Below are 22,425 nucleotides of genomic sequence, written 5' to 3'. Positions count from 1 at the left end.
TGCGCACACACACTTTTACCTAAGTGTGTGCATGGATTTGCTAAAATGGCACAATGGGGGAAATGATCATGTGATAATCTGCATGTGAACAAGATTATGCATATGTATCAGTGGCTATACGCTGGAAGGGATTTATAACTCTGTTAGCACAACCAACATTAGCTTTTTTGAAAAAGTCTGTGAAGTCCAGTTTTGAGTGTGTGTGTGTTAAAGTGGGATAAATGGAATAAAAGTATGTCTTTAAAAAGGGACAAAAATGAAAGAAAGAAAGAAATGAAACAAAATGAAGCCCAGTTATAAAAAGCCCTAGTGACTGCACAAATTAAATGTTATAAATTATATACAATTGCAAGCAGTTGAGCAGGAAGAAGGAAACAGCTTTTCAAGATAACTGAGGAAAACAACAAAGCTTGCTCCTTAAAGGGCAGTGAGGGAGTACAATCAATTTATTTAATCTTTCAGATTCAATGCATCTTTCATACGCAAAACGTAACTGTGAATTTGGCATTATATGAAAAGTATGTCAAACAGAGTAAAGAAAAGCATCTCTATGAGTCATATGCTGCAGAGGCTGTAATAGATAAAGGAACAGCAGCTGAAACATGCAACTGTATTATAATATCAATACCTTGTTTACTCTAATTATTTGAAACAACTTCACTTTAGATGTCAAGAAGGGCATTATTTTTCATTCTCTAAACATCCACACAATTCAAATAAAGTTTAGATTTTTAGACGTAATCCTATTTTCGTGGATCAATATTTAACTAGAGAAACTGAAGCCAGCTGCAAAATTTTCTTAATGAGTGGTGCTGTTCTCAGTTAAATAAGTGAACATTTAAAGTCACATTTTTACTGCCCTTTATTTATTTTTTTAATTCCAAAGCAGGAGAAGCAGCAGGCAAAAATGGAGCTCTTCATTCATCATATCCTTAATTCTAGATTTTGAACTTCTGATCCTTTCAGATGCTGGAAACGTATTTGAACATAATGAATTTAATCTTAGATGTTAGCATTAGTATTCTTGTCCTCCAAGAGATAGAAGTAGAAGGGATTTTTGTCTCAGTAATTATTAGGTTTATTTTTCATGCAAAATATTAATCTTTTTATTAATGAAATATACAAAATACTAACAATGCACTATCAATCCACAAATCTCTATGTAACTTTATGAGGAAAAAAACAAGGATCAACATCCCATTTTAAAGACAGAGAAATTGAGGCACAGAATCCATGGATGGTATTTTCAAAAGGGACTAAGGGAATTAGGTATCTTACCCCCAAAGTCAGCGGTAGCTGGGTTGCCTGACTATTACCCTGGATTTGAGGGTGGGTGTACCTCAATATGTGATTAAGCCAATTGCAGCCAGATTATGTGCATTCAGCCACCATGAATTAATAAAATAGAGCACCACATAGTTAAATGTTAATTTGAAGACAGGCTTTTAAATGCAAGGTCAAAAACTAGTTGGCTGTTTCTGCCAATCAAAATAAGAGGAAGGGAAAAAAGTAAAGTAAGACTGAAAACCTTGTTGGCTGGAAGACCTTGAGTCGCAGCTCCTCTAATATTAGATATTTATTAAAAGTTAGAAAAAGTAATGATCCAGTAGGGGTCATTATGACCTGTGTGTTTTGTAGAAGTTAGTTATAAAAGTCTAAATAATAGAGTATACTTTGAAGCAGTTCTCTAAAACCATCCTGATAGATGTTTTGCTGGACACTTTTTCTCCCCAGTGGGTAAGCAGTGGCCACTGCAAACCCACTGTTAATTACTCAATACCATTTCAGAATTTAAGTAAATATCTAGGATGTTCTAAACCTATTGCTTATATCTGTCTGCTTAAATCTAAAAAAACTGCATTGTTAGACAAAAAAATGCTTACTTGCATTTCATCTCTTATCAGAATGAATTGCTGTGTTCCCATTGATTTATTCCTGACATCACTTGGAGTGAAATAGGTAAGTTGCCCCTGCTGTGGGTTCTGAAACCCACAAATAACTCCAGTAGGTGTTTTATAAAATCACAGTATAAGCTGCTTGTTTAAGATCTTGGTGAGTTAGTAGCAGAAATGGAAGCAGAACTAGGTCACTTGTGTCTCAGTACATGTGGCTCTGTATGACATGTATTTACAACAACCAAAACACTGTGCCTAAGTGACTGTGTCACTGATTCAGCAATGCCTGCGTGACTTAACAGCAGAAGTTCAATTGAAAACCATTTTCCAAATAAATGGAACTGGTGCTCTTGTGTCACTCGGTACATCTAACACAGTGAAAAAAAGACCCATGGCATCAAGTCTTAGAGCCTGGATCAACTGATTTGGGCTCATGTTGTGGGACTAAAAATAGGAGTATAGATATTCAGTCTCAGGCTAGAGCCCAAGCTCCGAGACCACCACCACCCCTTGCTAGGTTTCAGAACCTGAGCTCCAGCCCAAGCCCAAACATCTGCATTGCTATTTTTAGCCCTATAGCATGAGCCCCACATCACAAGCCTGATTCAGTTGACCTGGGCTCTGAGACTTGTTGCTGCTGGGTTTTTTTTGGTTGGGTGGATGTACCCTTACGTCGTTGGGTGGACGTACCCTTAGGCACTTGTGAAAATCCCACCTTGTGTTTTTAAATAAAAATATCATCAAGATAAACCTAAGGTCATACATAAGCACCTATTAATTTAAAAGAACAATAGAATACTGTAGCTATGTAAAAACAAACATCTAAGTAAGGAAATTCATAGCTAACAACGTTAACTTGGGCCCCAGACATCAAAGCACCAAACAAACAACATAAGATAAATCACCTTTTACTATATGAAAGTTTAGATGGACAGCAGTGGCAGTGTTTTGATTCTGGCAGAACCTCATACTTCAATGATCAAGCCAAATTCATGCCTTGTTTTAGACCAGGTCAATTTTTTCCTATCTAAACTTCTGATAAAAATGGCTTCTGAGTTAAAATGAAAATTTCCTTACTTATGTGATTGATCCTCCCCATATCAACTGTCTGTTACAGAATACATCCACGTATACATATCCCACCCCCAATACCACACACTACTGTAATATTCTTTGAACACAATATGCCTTGTGGGAAATCATTTGAAAACTAATAATTCACTGATCAATAATATCATGGTGAAACGTATGCAGCAACATTATATGTAAAGTTATGAATTTCCCCCTGTGAGATTAGCATACATTCAAACCCACATAGCCCTGACTAGGCAGATGTTGTTAAACAACTCTAAACTAAACAAAGAATTGTGTCTTTATCTCCAGTAGTAAACAGGGCCCTTGGGACAGCAAGAGGGGTAAACTCTTTTCTCAAAGGCAAAAGACAAGCTGGTACTTTGACACAAGGTGTCAAAGTTGACTGGCAATTACTGGTCAAGGAGCCATTCTTTGGCAAGGAAGTGGGTGCAAGAACAGACTGATCTGCATTTAGTAAACATCATCATGAAACCTCTATCACCACAAGACTCTATGTCTCCATCATCATAGAAGGAAGGAACTTTATCTAGGGGTAACGCTCTGGAAAAAGCATTTTAAAAGGTGACTGTACTATAAAAATGAGGGGCAAAAATATCCCAGGTTATCTTTCCCTATCTTCCTTTCTTTCTCTCTCAACTAAGATGACAAAGGAACCAGCCTTTTGATTTTTGGGAGGGATCCTGACAAGAAAATTTGATTAGCAATGCTGCTGAAAACATGTGGTAAGGACTTTACCTTGAACCAAGCCGGGTTGTTAAATTTTAGCTACTAGGATGTGTTTTCATCTTTATTTCTCTTGTAACCATTTCTGACTTTAATACCTTATACTTGTATTCACTTAAAATCTCTTTGTAGTTAAATAAACTTGTTTGATATTTTTTTAATCAAAACTAATCCAGTGCTGTGTTTAAACTGAATTGTTTAGTAACTAGTGCTGAAGTAGCCAACTGTTGAATATTGACCCCTTACAAGGGGATTGGGCATCTAATATCCACACTGCTCCAGAGAGGGCTGAACAATGCAGAACACATTTTTGGGAAAATTCAGGACTGAGAGTGCATTGCAGTCACCCTACACGTAGTAACCAAGGCTGCTGGAAGTCAGAATGTGGCTGGTGTATTGCTGACAGGCTGATAGGGTCAGGGTTGTTGAACCAGGGCTGCAGCTGTACACAAACACTCAGGATGTGACCTACATGCTCTTGGCTGTTTGTGAGCAGCCCAGCTTCAGAAACACAAGAGCAAAGTATTGTGAGGCACGCAAGGTTGCAGGACAGGCGGTGACAACCCCTCACTGGTCTGGATTGCATCCTGGAACGTGACATTGTCCCATCTAAATCAACAAGACTACTTTTTGAGTAAAGAGAGGGAGGAGCAATGGCTGCAGGATCTGATCCTTTGTAAGATAAATTTGATTTTTTATTTATATCAAGCATATTTTTTTAAAAATAGATATTGATGATTCTGCAAATCTTGTTTGCAGTGTTTAACGGAAAGGCTGTCCTCCCTTTCCTCGCTTTCAGGTATTTCCTCAATAATATTTTATTTTGGATAATTATTAATGGCTCCTGCTCATCCATGTAAAGAATGGCACTTTTGGTAGTTTTCATTTCCATTTTTAGATAATTAGATGTCTCCAAGTGGCATGATCTCACCTGAAGGCTGAGCCAATTCTTAGAAGTGATAAATTACAATTACCGGTAAGAAATATTAAAATCATACTTTATTATTTTAACTATGTGTGAAAAGGAAAATATGTAAAAATGCTACCACAAGTCTATTATTAAAATATACGCTGAGTGTATTGTTGTGAGCATCTCATACACTGTGTAGACACATTTTCTCTTTTGTCTGGACTGTTATGTCATTGGACCTCTAATTTGTATTGTTTGAAGCACACTGGCAGTGCTTAAACAGTAAGAACCCCTTAGGATAGTATCTAAAGATTAAAATCAGTTTTAAAACCCATTGCTAAAACTATCATTAATATTATTTTTAAAAATTGATTCTGTATTTTTGACTTTTCAATTCTGAGAAATACAACATCTCCTAAAATTCCCAAGTATCTAAGTTTGCCTCCAGGACATATTGATTGTTGATCTTTATAAAGATGGTGTTTCTATTTCTAGGTAATATTTAAATGACTAAAAAATGGGTGAGTAGAGACTTTCTTGCTGAGTACAAGCATTCACCGCACTTTTCTTTAAAGATGTATTTAACCCACCCACTTCTCCATGAATTATTCTGCAATGCTGAGAAGGTGCTCAGTGGCTATACGGTGGGAAATAACATTCCACATGTCTGCAGAAGGTAGGGCTTGAGGTATATCTGCTCCAAATTATATTGTCCCAACCACAACTCTGCAGGGATTCAGAATCAAAATGAGAACTGGATAAACATAATTTTATTGCTAAAGGCATCCCACTTATTGCCCAAGAAGAATTAAAAGGCAATAGCTAACTGGGAGGCTTCTCAATAGCCACAGAAGTCAAGAACCAATGAACAGGACCGGACTAGCCCTCAAAAACCTTAGCACCCACTTGTATCTCAGAGGCTCTCTAATGCACTTACAGTGGTGTGGAGAGTACATACACAGGTGTGAATAGCTGTGCAGATAGCCAGGCACAGTTTAAGTGAGTAAAGACATGCCAGAACCAAGTATCATGTACTCTACATGACTCTCTATACTCGCACAAACAATGCTTCCTCTGTCTACACTAATTTTAGCAGTGGAGCATCCCACTGCCTCAGTCTTTCCCTGCCACAGAGAAAAGCCCCAGAAGCAGGAAAAGGCCCTGTCAGGGAGGAGACAGCAAAGAAAGGTTATGGCAGCATCCCACTGTTGGAAACTTCCTCACTACTTCCCCCTGCCAGAGCCTTTCATTACCATACGTAGCTATATATTTCAGTGTGGACACAGCCTGCATTTCACTGTAGCTACACATACCCTGCCAATGTAGAGAAGGCCAGGATCTGCACAGGTCACAACCAACCGTCTAAGGAGCAGAACACGGTGCACATTGTACAGGGTACTTCTTATGCAAGGTAATCAATCCTAGGATTTTTACTTGTTAAAACTGGCCAAGAGTAGCCACCAATTTGCCATGCTTATCAATTTTCTATAAGGCAATATTTAAAAACCTAGCAGCTCTTTAAACTTTCATCAGCACACTAGTATTCAAATGGTTTTAGAACTGAAGTATTCTGAAGTAAAATCTAAAATATTTTTCTAATTTAAAAATCCCTTTAAAATAAGCAGTTTTCAAAATTGTTGAGCATTCACAGATGCCAGAGTTTCAGTAAACATGGAAAAACAAAGAGAATAGAATATTACATTCCACTGAAACAAGAACGTGTTTGTTTAATCAATTTTGCAGTTTATTTACCTGCTGAGTTTTAGGAACAGCTGCAGAAATATCAGTTTAAATTTGAGTGTTTTCAAACCCCTCAAATTTTGCATTTTCATGAAGTTAAAAACACTAATTTCACATAAAAAACAAGATCTTTCCAAGATGCAAATTTTCAAAGCCATCTTTTACTCAGCACATGAACGTAAGAATGGCCATACTGGGTCAGACCAAAGGTCCATCTAGCGCAGTATCCTGTCTTCCGACAGTGGCCAATGCCAGGTACCCCAGAAGGAATGAACAGAACAGGTAATCATCAAGTGATCCATCCCCATTCCCAGCTTCTGGCAAAGTATTCTGGAATGAACTCCGTTTCAAGAGAGGAATCTGAAAACCATTTTGAAATTTTAGCTCTATTATCAAAATCAGAATGAAATGTTAACAAGTCAGATGTTCTAAAGTTTCACCTTTCTTTGTTAATACTTCAACATTTCTCTATTTCAAAAGGAAATAAAAGGCTTAGAGAGGAAAATAGCTTTTGCATTAACTACATATACTTCAAAAGGTTTTACAAGAAACCCCAGATTTCTCATCTCCTAACTCTTTGAAAATGGGCATATTAGTAAATGTTAAGCATTACTTTCATAAGCTCTTTCACCTTTAACATGGCAGCATTCTAGAACTGAAAATGAGTGATGAAATTTGAAAAAATGAACCTATTTAAAATATATTACTTGAGATATGTAATAATTTTGTGCAAAACATTTACCCATCCCTTTTCATTCTTGTGTTCTGCTTACCATAGAGTTTCACAAGCCTGTAATCCCCTGCTTTACTTTATCTACTAAAGATTCACCATCTCCTTTGATAATTCCCTCTTAACATTTCATGCTTTTCCACAAACCCAATTAACTATCATTTAGCTCCTCCATGAAGTAAGTGAGAATGAGAGAATAAGAACCCCCTGAAATTATAGGAAACTCTTCACCTATACAAATAGGCCTAAAATGCCTATCATACTTTGAGAACTACAGAACTATACAACCAATGTACATTGATGATTGTGTCATTGGGATATGGCCCCAATTAAATATGAGAAGGTAAAATCAGAGTAAAATAAATTTGTCTTTATCCCCAGAGTCTGTGACTCAGGAATCTCTTGGTGCCAACTAGCAGAGGGTACAGGAGTTCATAAGTGTTACAGGGATGCCCTGGGTTTGATATGTACAATACAAGTCCACTAAAGAATGTCATGTTAGGTCTTTTCTGTAAGCATGTATTATGCTGGTCCTCATAATTATGATGAAATGTTTGTACAGATAATATGTATGGAGTTGTAAATATATACAGACAATTATGTTCTCAAGGTCTGTGACTTGGGGCTGGTCATCAGAAGGTGATGAACACGTTTCTTGCAGGCAAGACATGCTAAGGTACATAGACGGGTAGATAAAGTAGTGTATACTTCACAATGAACCCCTATTTACAACCTAAGCAAAATGCTAATCAAGTGATTGCAAAGTCTGCAGGGCAGGCTGGGGGGTGGGAAAGAGGAGGAGGAGAGAGAAGGGAGCAGCAGATTAACCCATTTTACAAACGAAGACAATGAATCATTGGAACTATATGTGGGGGTGCAGATTTACTCCCAGTTGTCCTTCACCAAGGGGAAGAGCTGCCAGCTGTCTTGTCTTATGAACAGATCATCACACTCAGTCTGGCTCTTAGACCCTGGGAGAGAAACTTTGGGAGAGCTTTGTGAGACAGGGGACTATCATGTTATTTATGCTCACACTTTAGAAAGTGTTTTATGACTTTATTTTATATGTAACTGTGACAGACCCAGACAGGTGGGGTACAGAAGTCTGGTAGAAGGCAAATATACTGGCCACTGGATGAACAATTTTCTGTTCCCTGAGTGACCAGAGCAGGGGCTGCCCTAGAGCAATCAGGAACCTGCTAGAACCAATTAAGACAGGCAAGCTAATCAAGACACCTGGAGCCAATTAAGAATTGTCTAGAATCAATTATGGTAGGCAGGCTAATCAGGGCACCTGGTTTAAAAAGGACCTCCCATCAGTTAGTAGGGGGCGGTGCAAGGAGTGAGAAGGGGTGCTGCTGGAGGAGTGAAGAGTTCAAGTGTGATCAGGCTTCAGGAGGAAGATCCTGCAGTGAGGATAAAGAAGGTGCTGGGGGAAGGCCATGGGGAAGTGGCCCAGGGAGTTGTAGCTGTCAAGCAGCTGATAGAGGGAACATTGTAGACAGCTGCTATCCACAGGGCCCTGGTCTGGAACCTGGTGTAGAGGGTGAGCCTGGGTTCCCCCCAACTCCTGATTGGATGCAGGAGAAGTTGACCTGGTCTGTGAGAAACACCAGAAGGGAAGGTCTAAATTGGAAAGGGATCTGACCTTTCCCTGACCCACTATGTGGGACACAGAGACTGTGGGGATTGTTCTTCATTTTCCCCCATGCTGGCCAGCAATGAGGTTAGCTGAGTGGATGGCAGATTTGAGCCACTAGCAAAAGTGGCCAAACCGAGGGCTGCCGTGAATCTCTGAGGCGAGCAAAACTGCCTATAAGCACAGGACCCACCAAGGCAGAGGAGGAACTTTGTCACAATAACCTTTTGATTCCATTCATTCTACTTGCTTCTTCTCAAATTTCTGTTCTTTGTTAAATAAACTACTTCTTGTTACTGTCAGTGTATCAAAGTGCTGTGTGTTAAGTAGAGCTGTGATCTAAGGTGTAACTGGTGAGCTGGATATATGGTTCCTCTGGGAGCAGAGGATCTGGGAGTTTTGTGAGTGTCCAATGGAGGGCTGGGCACTCCAGTGGGACTCTTGGAGGACTTGCGAGTTGGTGTGTGCAGGGCCTGTCTAAGCCTAGAAGGTAGTGCTTGTGTTGTGGTGAAGTTGGTGAACTGACCCACAGTAGGCACAGACAAGGCTTCCTCACACTATGGGAAGGTGGTAGCCAGGTACCTAATGACCTTGGATGCCCCCAGGAAGCATCACTGTATCATTGAGGGTATGTCTACACAGCACTCTTCTTTCAGTGACATGTAGTGTACACACTCATGTAGGCCCCCTAGCATGGGTACAAATAGCAGTGTAGAGAGCAAGGCATGGCTTAGGTGAGTGGAGTTAAAACATTGCTGAAAGCTGTAGGTAAGTACTTGAGAACTATCCTACACAGTTCTCTACTCGTCCAAGCCACGGCATCCACATTGGTATTTTTAGCAGAGCAGGATCTGGCTGCCTCGCCACTGCTGGAACCCTTCCCTGATACAGGGAAAGACTCCGGCAGCTTGGAAAGACTCCAGCAGCTTTATGCAAGGCTCCAACAGTGGGGGAAGGCTCCCACAGGGAATAGGCAGCTGGGAGCTGCTGAAGCCTTTCCCTGCCGCATCCCCTCTGCCAGAACCTTTCACAGACACATGTAGTTACCCACCGCAGCGTGGATGCAGCGCGCTTTCTACTGCAATGTACAGCTATGCATATCCCACACATTTTTGCCAGTGGTATGTACTGTAGGATGTAACCTTACAGAGATTAATCTAACAGAACATCAAACTCTTCAAGATAAAGCATCTGTGCCCAATGGAGGCTCCGGTGCTCCCAACTCAAGTACCTATGTGCTCATTCCATAAGAAGCCTCCAAAGCAACAGCAAATCCTTCCTGTATATCCAGACAGCCATCACAGAACATTAAAGGAGCCCATCTAAGTGTACTCTTAATTAAGGAGTACACGTACAGCTAAAGTAAGGTACAGTACTCCACTTACATTTTAACCTGAACTAGCTGTTGTACATTCTTCACACAGTGCATCAGAAAACAACACTTTGAAGAGTTTATAATCAGCTAGAGAACAAGAGTTCAATGATTACAGAAAAGCAGCAACTTCAAAAAATAGATCCTATGCCAAAGCAATGTCCCATTATACTACAAGCCTAACCATCATTTTCAGTGAAACCCAAATATAGGAGGATGCTGATTGACAGTAAATGAAGCTGAATCTTTCTTTGAAAGCTTTGTTCAATATATGTAATGTAAGTACCACTTTTTCCATATTTAGTAAATATTAAAAAAAATAATTTTAGAAGAGAAGAAAATGTTATATAAATAGGTAAAATATGAACTTTAGAATAAATATTAGGTAACATTCTAGTATACTTCACAACCTTAGTCTAAGATGAACTTCAACAAATTAATTTAGACAGGCCCAAGCCTCAGCTGGTATAAATGGAGATTGATTTACAACGTCTGACTATTCAAGGAATATTAAACAGAAGTTGAAAAAAAAAAAGCCCTAGATTTTAGTATTTCACCTTTCACACCCTCACTGCTATAGAATATTACCACTGAAATATACATGAGTTGAACTTGTTATCAACTTCTATTTAGCATTTAAATGAGATTCATCAGCATCAATATTTTACAACTTAATCATCTCAGCCTCCGTAGGGTTGAGCCATCTACATTTTCATCAATACTTACTGCATCTTGATAGCTGAGGACCTCCAGAATGCTATTGAGTAATTCTACACAGTACTTCTTCTCTTGAAGTTGAAGTTGTTGCTCTTCCCTTTGTTCTAGTAATTCTTTCAGTTCTTTTGTTATCACTGGAAGCAGAATGTCCCTGCATTCTGGAAAGTAAAATATTCTTTTATGAAAAGGAAAAAATAAGTCAATGCTATTTTGAAATAAATCCTCTTTGAAACAATAAGCTCTTCTTTTCTCAGCTTTAATAGCAGAAGTCTCCATCACCTTGGTTTTCTTGATTTCTCTCTCATGCCCAAAGGCCTCTTCAGTATTTTTGATGCCTTCGCTGTTTACCAATATACTTCACACACAAATGACAAACCAGTTGAGATAAAATGCTAACCTGCCTTCAGCTAAGTTTGGAGTGTTTTTTAATGCCATGGACACTTGTCTGTGAATACTTGTTGACTCCACGTATGAAAGATTGCAAAGAACGCCTATATTTCTTTACCAAGTGAGATGCCGTATTTAAATCAATCTAGGTTTATTCTTTGTTGACATGTTGGGTTGCTTTTGTTTTTGTGGTGTGTTTCATTTGTTTGTTTGACAGGAGTAAGATTGCTTTTCTAGCATAATTGTTCTGAGGGGAATGTTTGAGACTGAAAGGAGTCACACATGTCCAGAAAGTAAAATATGGATAAGGAAACAATAGAGATCTACATGTATTATTTGATAGCAAAAGTTAAGTAAATGTGAACTCTGCAGAGAGACCCACTTAACAAACATGGAAAACTTTGGAGATGCCTATCTGCAGCAGAAGTTCCAGATATTAAGAGCTGAACCCATTTCTGTCCTCATTTTCAACTGAACAACCCCAATGAAATGAAAAGTCTGATGTAGCTGTAGCTCAAACTAACTGATATTCTATTTAGGAGAACTATTTCTAGGAAAATTTTGGCAAAAGTGCTACATTAACTACCAGGGCCCACTCCAGGCACCAGCATTCCAAGCTGGTGCCTGGGGCAGCAATCTGCAAGGGGCGGCAGTCACTGTTGTTTTGCCCCCAAGCTGTACACCGAATTGCAGCCGTGGATGGCGGGGGCAGTCCGTGTGCCCTTAGGGCAGCACATGTGTTTCCACAGTGGCTGCAATTCGGCAGCAGCTTCTATGTTTAGCTGTCCGCGGCGGCTTCAGCTAAACATAGAAACTGCTGCCGAATTGCCGCCGCCGCGGAAATGCGCCTGCCGCCCTAAAGGCACACGGACTGCCCCTGCAGTCTGTGGCTGCAATTCGGTGTGCTGCTTGGGGCAGTGAAAACTATAGAGCCAGCCCTGTTAACTACAAATAAACAACTTTAAGAAAAGCTGAGTGGCTACAGGTAAAGAATGGGGATATTTCCAAAAGAATTGATGTTACATACTACCAAATAATTATTAATCAATAACGTTGAGTATTATTGTCATTATAAAGCTGAGTCTAAAGTGAGCAAACAGGATGTAGTGAAACAGTGAATGAGGCAGTGAAGAGGTCACTTTAACTGCAATTTCCTCTCATGTCTACAAAAAACATCCAGCAAGAGATCAAAACTGAATGTAGCTTTAGAGATTTCACCTTAGAACAAAAGAATTACAAGAAATGTGCAGACCTGTTGAAAACTTTTCAGTGAAACACTGAGCTGAAATTTTGACCGATTTGTTTCAGGTGACACCTCGTACCTTAAAATTGTTTTTGTGAACACAGATTTTTTTTCCACATCAAAAACTCTTCATCATGCTTTCACTTTTCACTAAGAATATGTCTAATTTCTACTTGCAAATGAGTTTATTTTCTCCAGAAAAGGAGAACTTTTGAATTAACAAAACAAACCATGAAGCCTTTTTTTTTTAAATTCACACAAATGTGCATAAAAAAAACTCATGTTTTTAAAAGCTCTGCAAAAAAGGTGTGAATTTCACCTTCAGTGAACTGGTTGCAAGCTTATTTGGGAACAGGTGATTTCCAATAGTTCAAATTGGTTATTTCAGAACCCAGTGGCCATGAGAGGCCCCAACAACATGGAAGAAAAGCAATTAAGAGAAAAATTCCCACTTGAGCCTGACAGACAATCAGCTTGGTGCAGACCACACTGGGAAACACCACTTCTGTTTGATACATTTGCTAACCCAGGTAACAACCCCCACTGATGCCATCAATAACCCAGAACAAAAATCACAACCCCAAGGATGGGCAGGTGAAAGCCAATGTCTGACTCTGCGTCTGGCAGCCCTCACATACCCCCTAGAAAGAGGGATAGGCAAAAGCCAATTTGCTGGCTAATAGCACACTGGTCTCCATCACTACTCCACCAAGCAATCAGTACCATGAAATGATTTAATTTCCCCCCTTTTCTGCCACTGCCCCCTTCCAAGTCCTTCTAAAGCACCATAGGTAAGTAATGGAAATGCTTTCCTTTATGATGCATCAGCTAGAGAAGAATCCAGATCACCCGCTTATAGCACTGCAGAGCCAATATGCAAACATGAATGACAGACTAAAGCTTACTGTACTCAGGATGCAATCATCACTGCATATACAACCTGTCTGCTGCCAGCAGGTAAGAAAATGCCATTTTTACATAGTACCTTTTGTAACCATAAATACATTTTCATGCAAACAAGCTGTACATTAACTCAGTTCTCATCTTTTAGGTCAGTCTTATATGTTACCTATCTTTTTGCATTAGACACAGCAGTAACTACTCTTTAAAACTTATTGTAAAGCTACTCAGGTTTACATATTTAAGCATTACACAATGCTAACTTTTAACTAACTTTCATTCATAAATATTTCAGGGAATACACACATTGTTTTTAAATACTGAACCAATTACATATGCAAGATACTCGTAAACACTTCTATTGATGTATAAGAAACTGAACAGGCAGTTATTCAATCGTTCCGAAAAATATAGATCCTAGCTTTCAAAAATATCGCTTCAGTGAATTAAACCCATTTGGTCAGTTACAAAATCAATTGTGATTGCTATGCAGCTGCTATGACAGTTCAGAACATACAATTATAGAAGTTAACAAATTCTCTTCTTCAGTTACCTCAATCATCTCAGCTTCCCTTAACTTTCAGTAAATGAGTCCTGAACATCACACACAGGAACAAATTTCATACCTTCCAGGAAAAACCTCTACATTGATTGGCCCAAAGAATGAATTTCAGCTTCACCACTTCAACAAATACAGTCTCCCCAGAGATGCCTGAAACAGCGACTATAAAAATTCCCTTCGGGTATCTTGCAAGAGAGAGGATGCAATTGAGTTGTAAGTCCCCCAAAATTACATACTTACAGAACTTTGTCTCAAAACTATATTGAGACATCAAAACAAGCAAAGGGTTTTTGCTAGGGATATTTTATACTTGAGCTAAAGGGTACTTTAAATTATGAATCAAAGAAAATTCAGGACTTCAAGGTATCTCCTAAATTGTGCATGCAAATGGTGAGATTTTAGTTAGCATGATACACACATATAGATTATATAGTAATTATTTATCCACATGCCAAATGTACATGAAAGTTGATAACTGTTACTTTGCTGCACTCCCACCGTCACAGAGAAGCAAATCCCTATCATTGTCTCTTAATTACTTTTTTGCCCCCCATTGTGGTAAAAAACTAAACCTTTACAACTTGGTTTTGTTTTACTTTCGTAGTATAAATCCACTACAGGTGTTTTAAAACATTAGTGAAACAAGGCTCACAATATCCTTCTGATGTAAACCAGCATGATTCCCTATTTTACATAGGGTAGCTGAGGCAGAGAAGCTAAGTAATTTTGGTTAAGATCACACAGCAAGTCTATGGCAGTGCCAGCCTCCTGATGCCCAGCCTTGCGCTTTAACCACTAGGTCATGCCTCCCATTCTCTACTAAGGTTACATAAACTGTTATACAAATCCCTATCAAACAGACTTAATCAAAATGAAATATGCAACTGATTGTCTATTTATGCCACATTTTCAGTTACCAGCATCATCAGGATAAAAATACTGCCAAGCTGGGCTGAAACTCATGAGATCCAAAAGTTAAGCCAGATAACTTCAGAATAAATGCAGTTTAAAAAAAGAATCCTCTCACTGTAGACAGTGCATAAGTAGTTCAATAATGTTTTTCATCATGAACCAAAGAAACTTTATAGGGTGTGACTTTGCTTTAGGAAATTGTGTTAATTTTGAGCCCTAGTGCTATTTTCTGACTGGCTGTCAATAATGCATTAACATTATCAATTATGGAAATTTATAACAGTCTTAGAGAGACAAGGTGGGTGAGAATACTTTTATTGGATCAACTTGGTCCAATAAAAGATCTCACCCAGCTCGTCTTTCTAATATCCTGGGTCCAGTACAGTTACAATATTGCATACAACTTATGAGTCTGACTTTTTTCAAGTATCAGAGGTGTAGCCATGTTAGTCTGGATCTGTAAAAGCAGCAAAGAGTCCTGTGGCACCTTATAGACTAACAGACGTATTGGAGCATGAGATTTTCGTGAGTGAATACCAACTTCGTCAGACTGACTTTTTTCAATTATCCTTGTAATACAGATCTTGGACAACGCATTTTCCTGACTCCCAGTCCTATCTCATTATCTACATAGAGTGAGGCCACAGTTTGGATACTGTGTACAGAAAAGCTGAACCCACATGGTTATTAGGTTATTAAATCAAGTGTTCAGCAATGTTAAACTGTGGCTGAGACATTTTAGTATGAGTCCATACAGATACAAGTCCCTCTATGCTCTGTGTTATAGGTGTTTGTACTTTCTGAGCTAATAAAGAATCCTGTGCCTTCAAAGAACAGAAACTGAGTTTAATGTATGTTACAGAACCCTATATCCTTTACACCTTGTCATAAACAGATAGCTAAGGGTTAATGTCTCTTTCACCTGAAGCACCTGACCAGGGGACCAATCAGGAAACCGGATTTTTTCAACTTTGGGTGGAGGGAATTGTGTGTCTGAGTCTTTGTTTTCTGTCTGCCTGCTTTTCTCTGAGCTTTGGAGAAGTAGTTTCTACTTTCTAGTCTTCTGTTTCTAAGTGTAAGGACAAAGAGATCAGATAGTAAGTTCTATGGTTTTTTTTCTTTGGTATTTGCATAAATATAAGTGCTGGAGGGCTCTGATTTGTATTCTTTTTGAATAAGGCTGTTTATTCAATATTCTTTTAAGCAATTGACCCTGTGTTGTATCATCTTAATACAGAGAGAATATTTGTATGTATTTTTCTTTCTTTTTATATAAAGCTTTCTTTTAAGACCTGTTGGAGTTTTTCTTTACTTCAGGGAAATTGAGTCTGTACTCACCAGGGAATTGGTGGGAGGAAGAAATCAGGGGGGGAGATCTGTGTGTGTTGGATTTGCTAGCCTGATCTTGCATTCCCTCTGGGGAAATAGGAAAGTACTTTTTGTTTCCAGGACTGGAAGCAGAGAGGGGGAGTCACTCTGTGTAGTTTCACAGAGCTTGTGTCTGTGTATCTCTCCAGGAGCATCTGGAGGGGGGAAGGGAAAAAGGATTATTTCCCTTTGTTGTGAGACTCAAGGGATTTGGGTCTTGGGGTCCCAGGGAAGGTTTTTCAGGCGGACCAGAGTGCCCCAAAACACTCTAATTTTTTGGGTGGTGGCAGCAGGTACCAGGTCCAAGCTGGTAACTAAGCTTGGAGGTTTTCATGCTAACCCCCATATTTTGGACGCTAAGGTCCAAATCTGGGACTAAGGTTATGTCATGAGTGGCAGCTGGTGGGATATAGACAGAATCCAGAAGCCAGTAGGAATATTATATTTTTCTTTTCTCTGCTAAGGGCTTTTTAGCAGAGAGAGAAGCAGTTGGTTTTAAAAAGGGAACCAGAGAGAATTTTTTTTTCTGCTCTCTCTGGCAGTTTGTGGCTTGCATGTTAAGCAAGAAGCCATTACCAAACTGTTGAGGGTCTTTTGTCATGCAATAGCCCTCCCATTAGGAGGCAAGTAACAGCACTTATATGCATGCAAATAAAGTGGTTTTTCTGGTTTCCCTTCATTGAACATTAGCTAGAGAGAGAAAAGGAAAAAAGCACTGTTGCTAGGCAGACTTCAGGAGGCAACAGAACCTGCAGTTCAGAAGATAAACACCGGAGGGCACCCCAACACAAGAAAACAGGAACCATGACTTCTAAGGCAAAAATTGAGGCCGAAGAACAAATCAAAGAAGCTGAACACAGGCGACAGATGGAGATGAAAGAAAAGGAAGAAAGCATGAAACTGGCAGCCTTCCAAAGAGAACAGGCAGCCCAAGCGGCAGCACACAAAAGAAAACTAGAAGAAGAAGAGAGAGCCTACCGAAGGAAACAAGCAGAAGAAGAGTTGGCCCACAGAAGGAAGCAAGAAGAAGAGGAGGCGGCCCACCACCGAGAAATGGAAAAACACCAAAAAGAAATGGAAAAACACCAAAAAGAAATGGAAAAACAACAAAAAGAAATGGAAAAACAACAAAAAGAGAATGAAGAGAAGGAAAAACAGAGAAAACATGAACTGGAGTTGGCAAAAGCTGGGCTGCCTGTGCCAGCCAACCCTAACAACCCGGCGCCAATTATTGCTCCACAGCACAGGAAATTTCCCACCTACAAGGCAGGTGATGACACCGAGGCCTTCTTGGAAAATTTTGAAAGAGCCTGTCTTGGGTACAACATCCCCGAAGACCAGTACATGGTAGAATTGAGGTCACAGCTCAGTGGACCTTTAGCAGAGGTGGCAGCTGAAATGCCTAAGCTGCAAATGAATGACTATAAACTTTTTCAAACCAAGGCCAGATACAGAATGGGGATAACCCCAGATCATGCCCGTCGGCGCTTCAGAACCCAAAAGTGGAAACCCGAGGTGTCATTTCCCAAACACGCCTACTACATTGCAAAAAACTATGAGGCCTGGATAACAGGAAACAACATTCAAACTTTGGAAGAACTGAACCTCCTCATACAAATGGAGCAGTTCTTGGATGGTGTTCCTGAAGACATCACACGGTACATACAAGATGGAAATCCCAAAGATATCGCTGAGGCGGGGGAGATTGGAGCCAAATGGATGGAACTGGCAGAAAGCAAGAAAGCTACTGTCAAGAGGAACGATTACCCCAGGGGGCACACAGACCATAAACCCTACAACCGAGGACAGCCAAAGACCCCACATACCACCCAAGTAAAGCCACAGATACCCTACCCTTCAACCTCACCAGTCTCCAGTAACTCACCTCGGCCCAGTGATCCATCAGATGGAAGATGCTTTAAGTGTAATGAACTGGGACATATCAAGGCCAAGTGTCCCAAGAACACCATGCGAGTGCAATTCATTACACCACCATCACACCAAAGATCCCCAGGCCCGGATGCCTCTCAAATACCCTTGGAGCGAAGGGAAAATTTGAGAGTGGGCGGAAAGAAGGTTACTGCGTGGAGAGACACGGGGGCACAAGTGTCAGCTATCCACCAATCCTTCGTTGACCCCAAATTCATCAACCCAAAGGCCAAAGTTACAATTTACCCCTTCATGTCACAAGCTGTAGACTTGCCTACAGCTCAACTGCCTGTCCAGTACAAAGGCTGGTCAGGAATGTAGACTTTTGCAGTCTATGACAATTATCCTATCCCCATGCTACTGGGGGAAGACTTGGCCAACCAGGTGAGGCGGGCCAAGAGAGTGGGAATGGTTACACGTAGCCAAACCAGGCAAGCTTCCAGACCCATTCCTGTTCCTGAGCCGTCCACAGAGGCCCCGTCTGTGTTACCAGAGACCCAGACAGAGGTAGTGGACCCGGATTCCATGCCAACCACTGAAACAGCCACAGCACCTCCAGTCCCAGGCCCGGAACTGGAACAGCAACCAGCACCAGCAAGTGCAACCACATCTTCAAACTCAACGCCAGAGGGCGCCAGCGAGCCACAACTGGCAGAAGCAACAGACAGCCATACCCAAAAGGCTCAGCCAGAGCCTGAAATACCCTCAGGTGCACCAGCGGAGAGCGGTTCACCAGCAACGGAAACAACCCCATCACCTACATCGCTTCCAGAGGGACCAAGCCCAAGTCCACAGTCTGAGGAAGAACTGGTGACCCCAGCCTCAAGGGAACAGTTCCAGACTGAGCAGGAAGCAGATGACAGCCTTCAGAAAGCTTGGGCGGCGGCACGGAGCACCCCACCGCCTCTCAGCTCTTCTAATCGATCCCGGTTTGTTATAGACCAAGGACTTTTATACAAGGAAATTCTTTCTGGTGGACACCGGGAAGAATGGCAGCCGCAAAAACAGTTGGTGGTTCCAACTAAGTACCGGGGGAAGCTCTTAAGCTTAGCCCATGATCATCCCAGTGGGCATGCTGGGGTGAACAGAACCAAAGACCGGTTGGGGAAGTCCTTCCACTGGGAGGGGATGGGCAAGGACGTTGCCAAGTATGTCCGGTCTTGTGAGGTATGCCAAAGAGTGGGAAAGCCTCAAGACCAGGTCAAGGCCCCTCTCCAGCCACTCCGCATAATTGAGGTCCCATTTCAGCGAGTAGCTGTGGATATTCTGGGCCCTTTCCCAAAAAAGACGCCCAGAGGAAAGCAGTACGTACTGACTTTAGTGGACTTTGCTACCCGATGGCCGGAAGCAGTAGCTCTAGGCAACACCAGGGCTAACACTGTGTGCCTGGCCTTAACAGACATCTTTGCCAGGGTAGGTTGGCCCTCCGACATCCTTACAGATTCAGGGTCTAATTTCCTGGCAGGGACCATGGAAAAACTGTGGGAAACTCATGGGGTGAATCACTTGGTTGCCACCCCGTACCACCATCAAACCAATGGCCTGGTGGAAAGGTTCAATGGAACTTTGGGGGCCATGATACGAAAATTCATCAACGAATTCTCCAATAATTGGGACCTAGTGTTGCAGCAGTTGCTGTTTGCCTACAGGGCTGTACCACATCCCAGTTTAGGGTTTTCACCATTTGAACTTGTGTATGGTCACGAGGTTAAGGGGCCATTACAGTTGGTGAAGCAGCAATGGGAGGGGTTTACGCCTTCTCCAGGAACTAACATTCTGGACTTTGTAAGCAACCTACAAAGCACCCTCCGACACTCTTTAGCCCTTGCTAGAGAGAACCTAAAGGATGCTCAAGAAGAGCAAAAGGCCTGGTATGACAGACATGCCAGAGAACGTTCCTTCAAGGTAGGAGACCAGGTTATGGTCTTGAAGGCGCAACAGGCCCATAAGATGGAAGCATCATGGGAAGGGCCATTCACGGTCCAAGAGCGCCTGGGAGCTGTAAACTACCTCATAGCATTTCCCAATTCCTCACTAAAGCCTAAAGTGTACCATGTTAATTCTCTCAAGCCTTTCTATTCCAGAGACTTACAGGTTTGTCAGTTTACAGTCCAGGGAGAATATGCTGAGTGGCCTGACGGTGTCTACTACGACGGGAAAAAAGACGGTGGCGTGGAAGAGGTGAACCTCTCAACCACCCTGGAACGTCTGCAGCGGCAACAAATCAAGGAGCTGTGCACTAGCTTCGCCCCATTGTTCTCAGCCACCCCAGGACGGACTGAATGGGCATACCACTCCATTGATACAGGTAATGCTCACCCAATCAGAACCCCACCCTACCGAGTGTCTCCTCATGCCCAAGCTGCTATAGAACGGGAGATCCAGAACATGCTACAGATGGGTATAATCCGCTCATCTACCAGTGCATGGGCATCTCCAGTGGTTCTGGTTCCCAAACCAGATGGGGAAATACGCTTTTGCGTGGACTACCGTAAGCTAAATGCTGTAACTCGTCCGGACAACTATCCAATGCCACGCACCGATGAGCTATTGGAGAAGTTGGGACGTGCCCAGTTCATCTCTACAATAGACTTAACCAAGGGGTACTGGCAAGTACCACTAGATGAACCTGCCAAGGAGAGGTCAGCATTCGTCACCCATGCGGGGGTGTATGAATTCAATGTCCTTCCTTTCGGCCTTCGAAATGCACCCGCCACCTTCCAGAGGCTGGTAGATGGTCTACTAGCTGGACTGGGAGAATTTGCAGTTGCCTACCTCGATGATGTGGCCATTTTTTCAGACTCCTGGCCCGAACACCTACTACACCTGGAAAAGGTCTTTGAGCGCATCAGGCAGGCCGGACTAACTGTTAAGGCCAAAAAGTGTCAAATAGGCCAAAACAGAGTGACTTACCTGGGGCACCAGGTGGGTCGAGGAACCATCAACCCCCTACAGGCCAAGGTGGATGCTATCCAAAAGTGGCCTGTCCCAAAGTCAAAGAAGCAGGTCCAATCCTTCTTAGGCTTGGCCGGATACTACAGGCGATTTGTACCACACTACAGCCAAATCGCTGCCCCATTGACCGACCTGACAAAAAAAACCCAGCCAAATGCAGTTAAGTGGACTGATGAGTGTCAAAAGGCCTTTACCCAACTTAAGGCAACGCTCATGTCTGACCCTGTGCTCAGGGCCCCGGACTTTGACAAGCCATTCCTAGTAACCACGGATGCATCTGAGCGTGGTATAGGAGCAGTGCTCATGCAGGAAGCAACAGATCACAACTTCCATCCTGTCGTGTTTCTCAGCAAGAAACTGTCTGACAGGGAAAGTCACTGGTCAGTCAGTGAAAAGGAATGCTATGCCATTGTGTACGCCCTGGAAAAGCTACGCCCATATGTTTGGGGACGGCGGTTCCAACTACAAACTGACCATGCTGCACTAAAGTGGCTTCATACTGCCAAGGGGAACAACAAGAAACTTCTTCATTGGAGTTTAGCTCTCCAAGATTTTGATTTTGAAATTCAACACATCACAGGAGCTTCTAACAAAGTAGCTGATGCACTCTCCCGTGAGAGTTTCCCAGAATTCAGTAGTTAAAAAGTGTTCTTAAAATGTAGAAGTCTGTTAGTTATATACTTAGGAGTATATGTAAAGTTATATACTTAGGAGTGTATGTGTTGTATTAATCTGTTTATTTTCAAGTTCTAGAAGGAAATCGCCGCCAGTGAGCTTCCCCACTGTCTGCAATTTGGGGGGCGTGTCATAAACAGATAGCTAAGGGTTAATGTCTCTTTCACCTGAAGCACCTGACCAGAGGACCAATCAGGAAACCGGATTTTTTCAACTTTGGGTGGAGGGAATTGTGTGTCTGAGTCTTTGTTTTCTGTCTGCCTGCTTTTCTCTGAGCTTTGGAGAAGTAGTTTCTACTTTCTAGTCTTCTGTTTCTAAGTGAAAGGACAAAGAGATCAGATAGTAAGTTCTATGGTTTTTTTTCTTTGGTATTTGCATAAATATAAGTGCTGGAGGGCTTTGATTTGTATTCTTTTTGAATAAGGCTGTTTATTCAATATTCTTTTAAGCAATTGACCCTGTGTTGTATCATCTTAATACAGAGAGAATATTTGTATGTATTTTTCTTTCTTTTTATATAAAGCTTTCTTTTAAGACCTGTTGGAGTTTTTCTTTACTTCAGGGAAATTGAGTCTGTACTCACCAGGGAATTGGTGGGAGGAAGAAATCAGGGGGGGAGATCTGTGTGTGTTGGATTTGCTAGCCTGATCTTGCATTCCCTCTGGGGAAATAG

At 41.4% G+C, this 22,425-nt stretch overlaps 1 protein-coding gene across 1 annotated transcript in view; it reads right to left on the bottom strand.

The window, feature by feature from the left end:
• DOCK2 (dedicator of cytokinesis 2) overlaps positions 1-22,425 on the bottom strand; it is a 513,293-nt gene that overhangs the window by 312,816 nt on the left and 178,052 nt on the right. The window contains exon 26 of the mRNA XM_050962509.1: positions 10,831-10,979. Within this exon, the coding sequence (XP_050818466.1) occupies positions 10,831-10,979 (149 nt within the window). The remainder of the gene's footprint in view (positions 1-10,830; positions 10,980-22,425) is intronic.

This window comes from Gopherus flavomarginatus, chromosome 7, assembly GCF_025201925.1.
Source record: "Gopherus flavomarginatus isolate rGopFla2 chromosome 7, rGopFla2.mat.asm, whole genome shotgun sequence".
Taxonomy (NCBI): Eukaryota; Metazoa; Chordata; order Testudines; family Testudinidae; genus Gopherus; species Gopherus flavomarginatus.
Note: the sequence above shows the minus strand (reverse complement) of the source record. Positions and strands in the feature narration are given on the sequence as shown.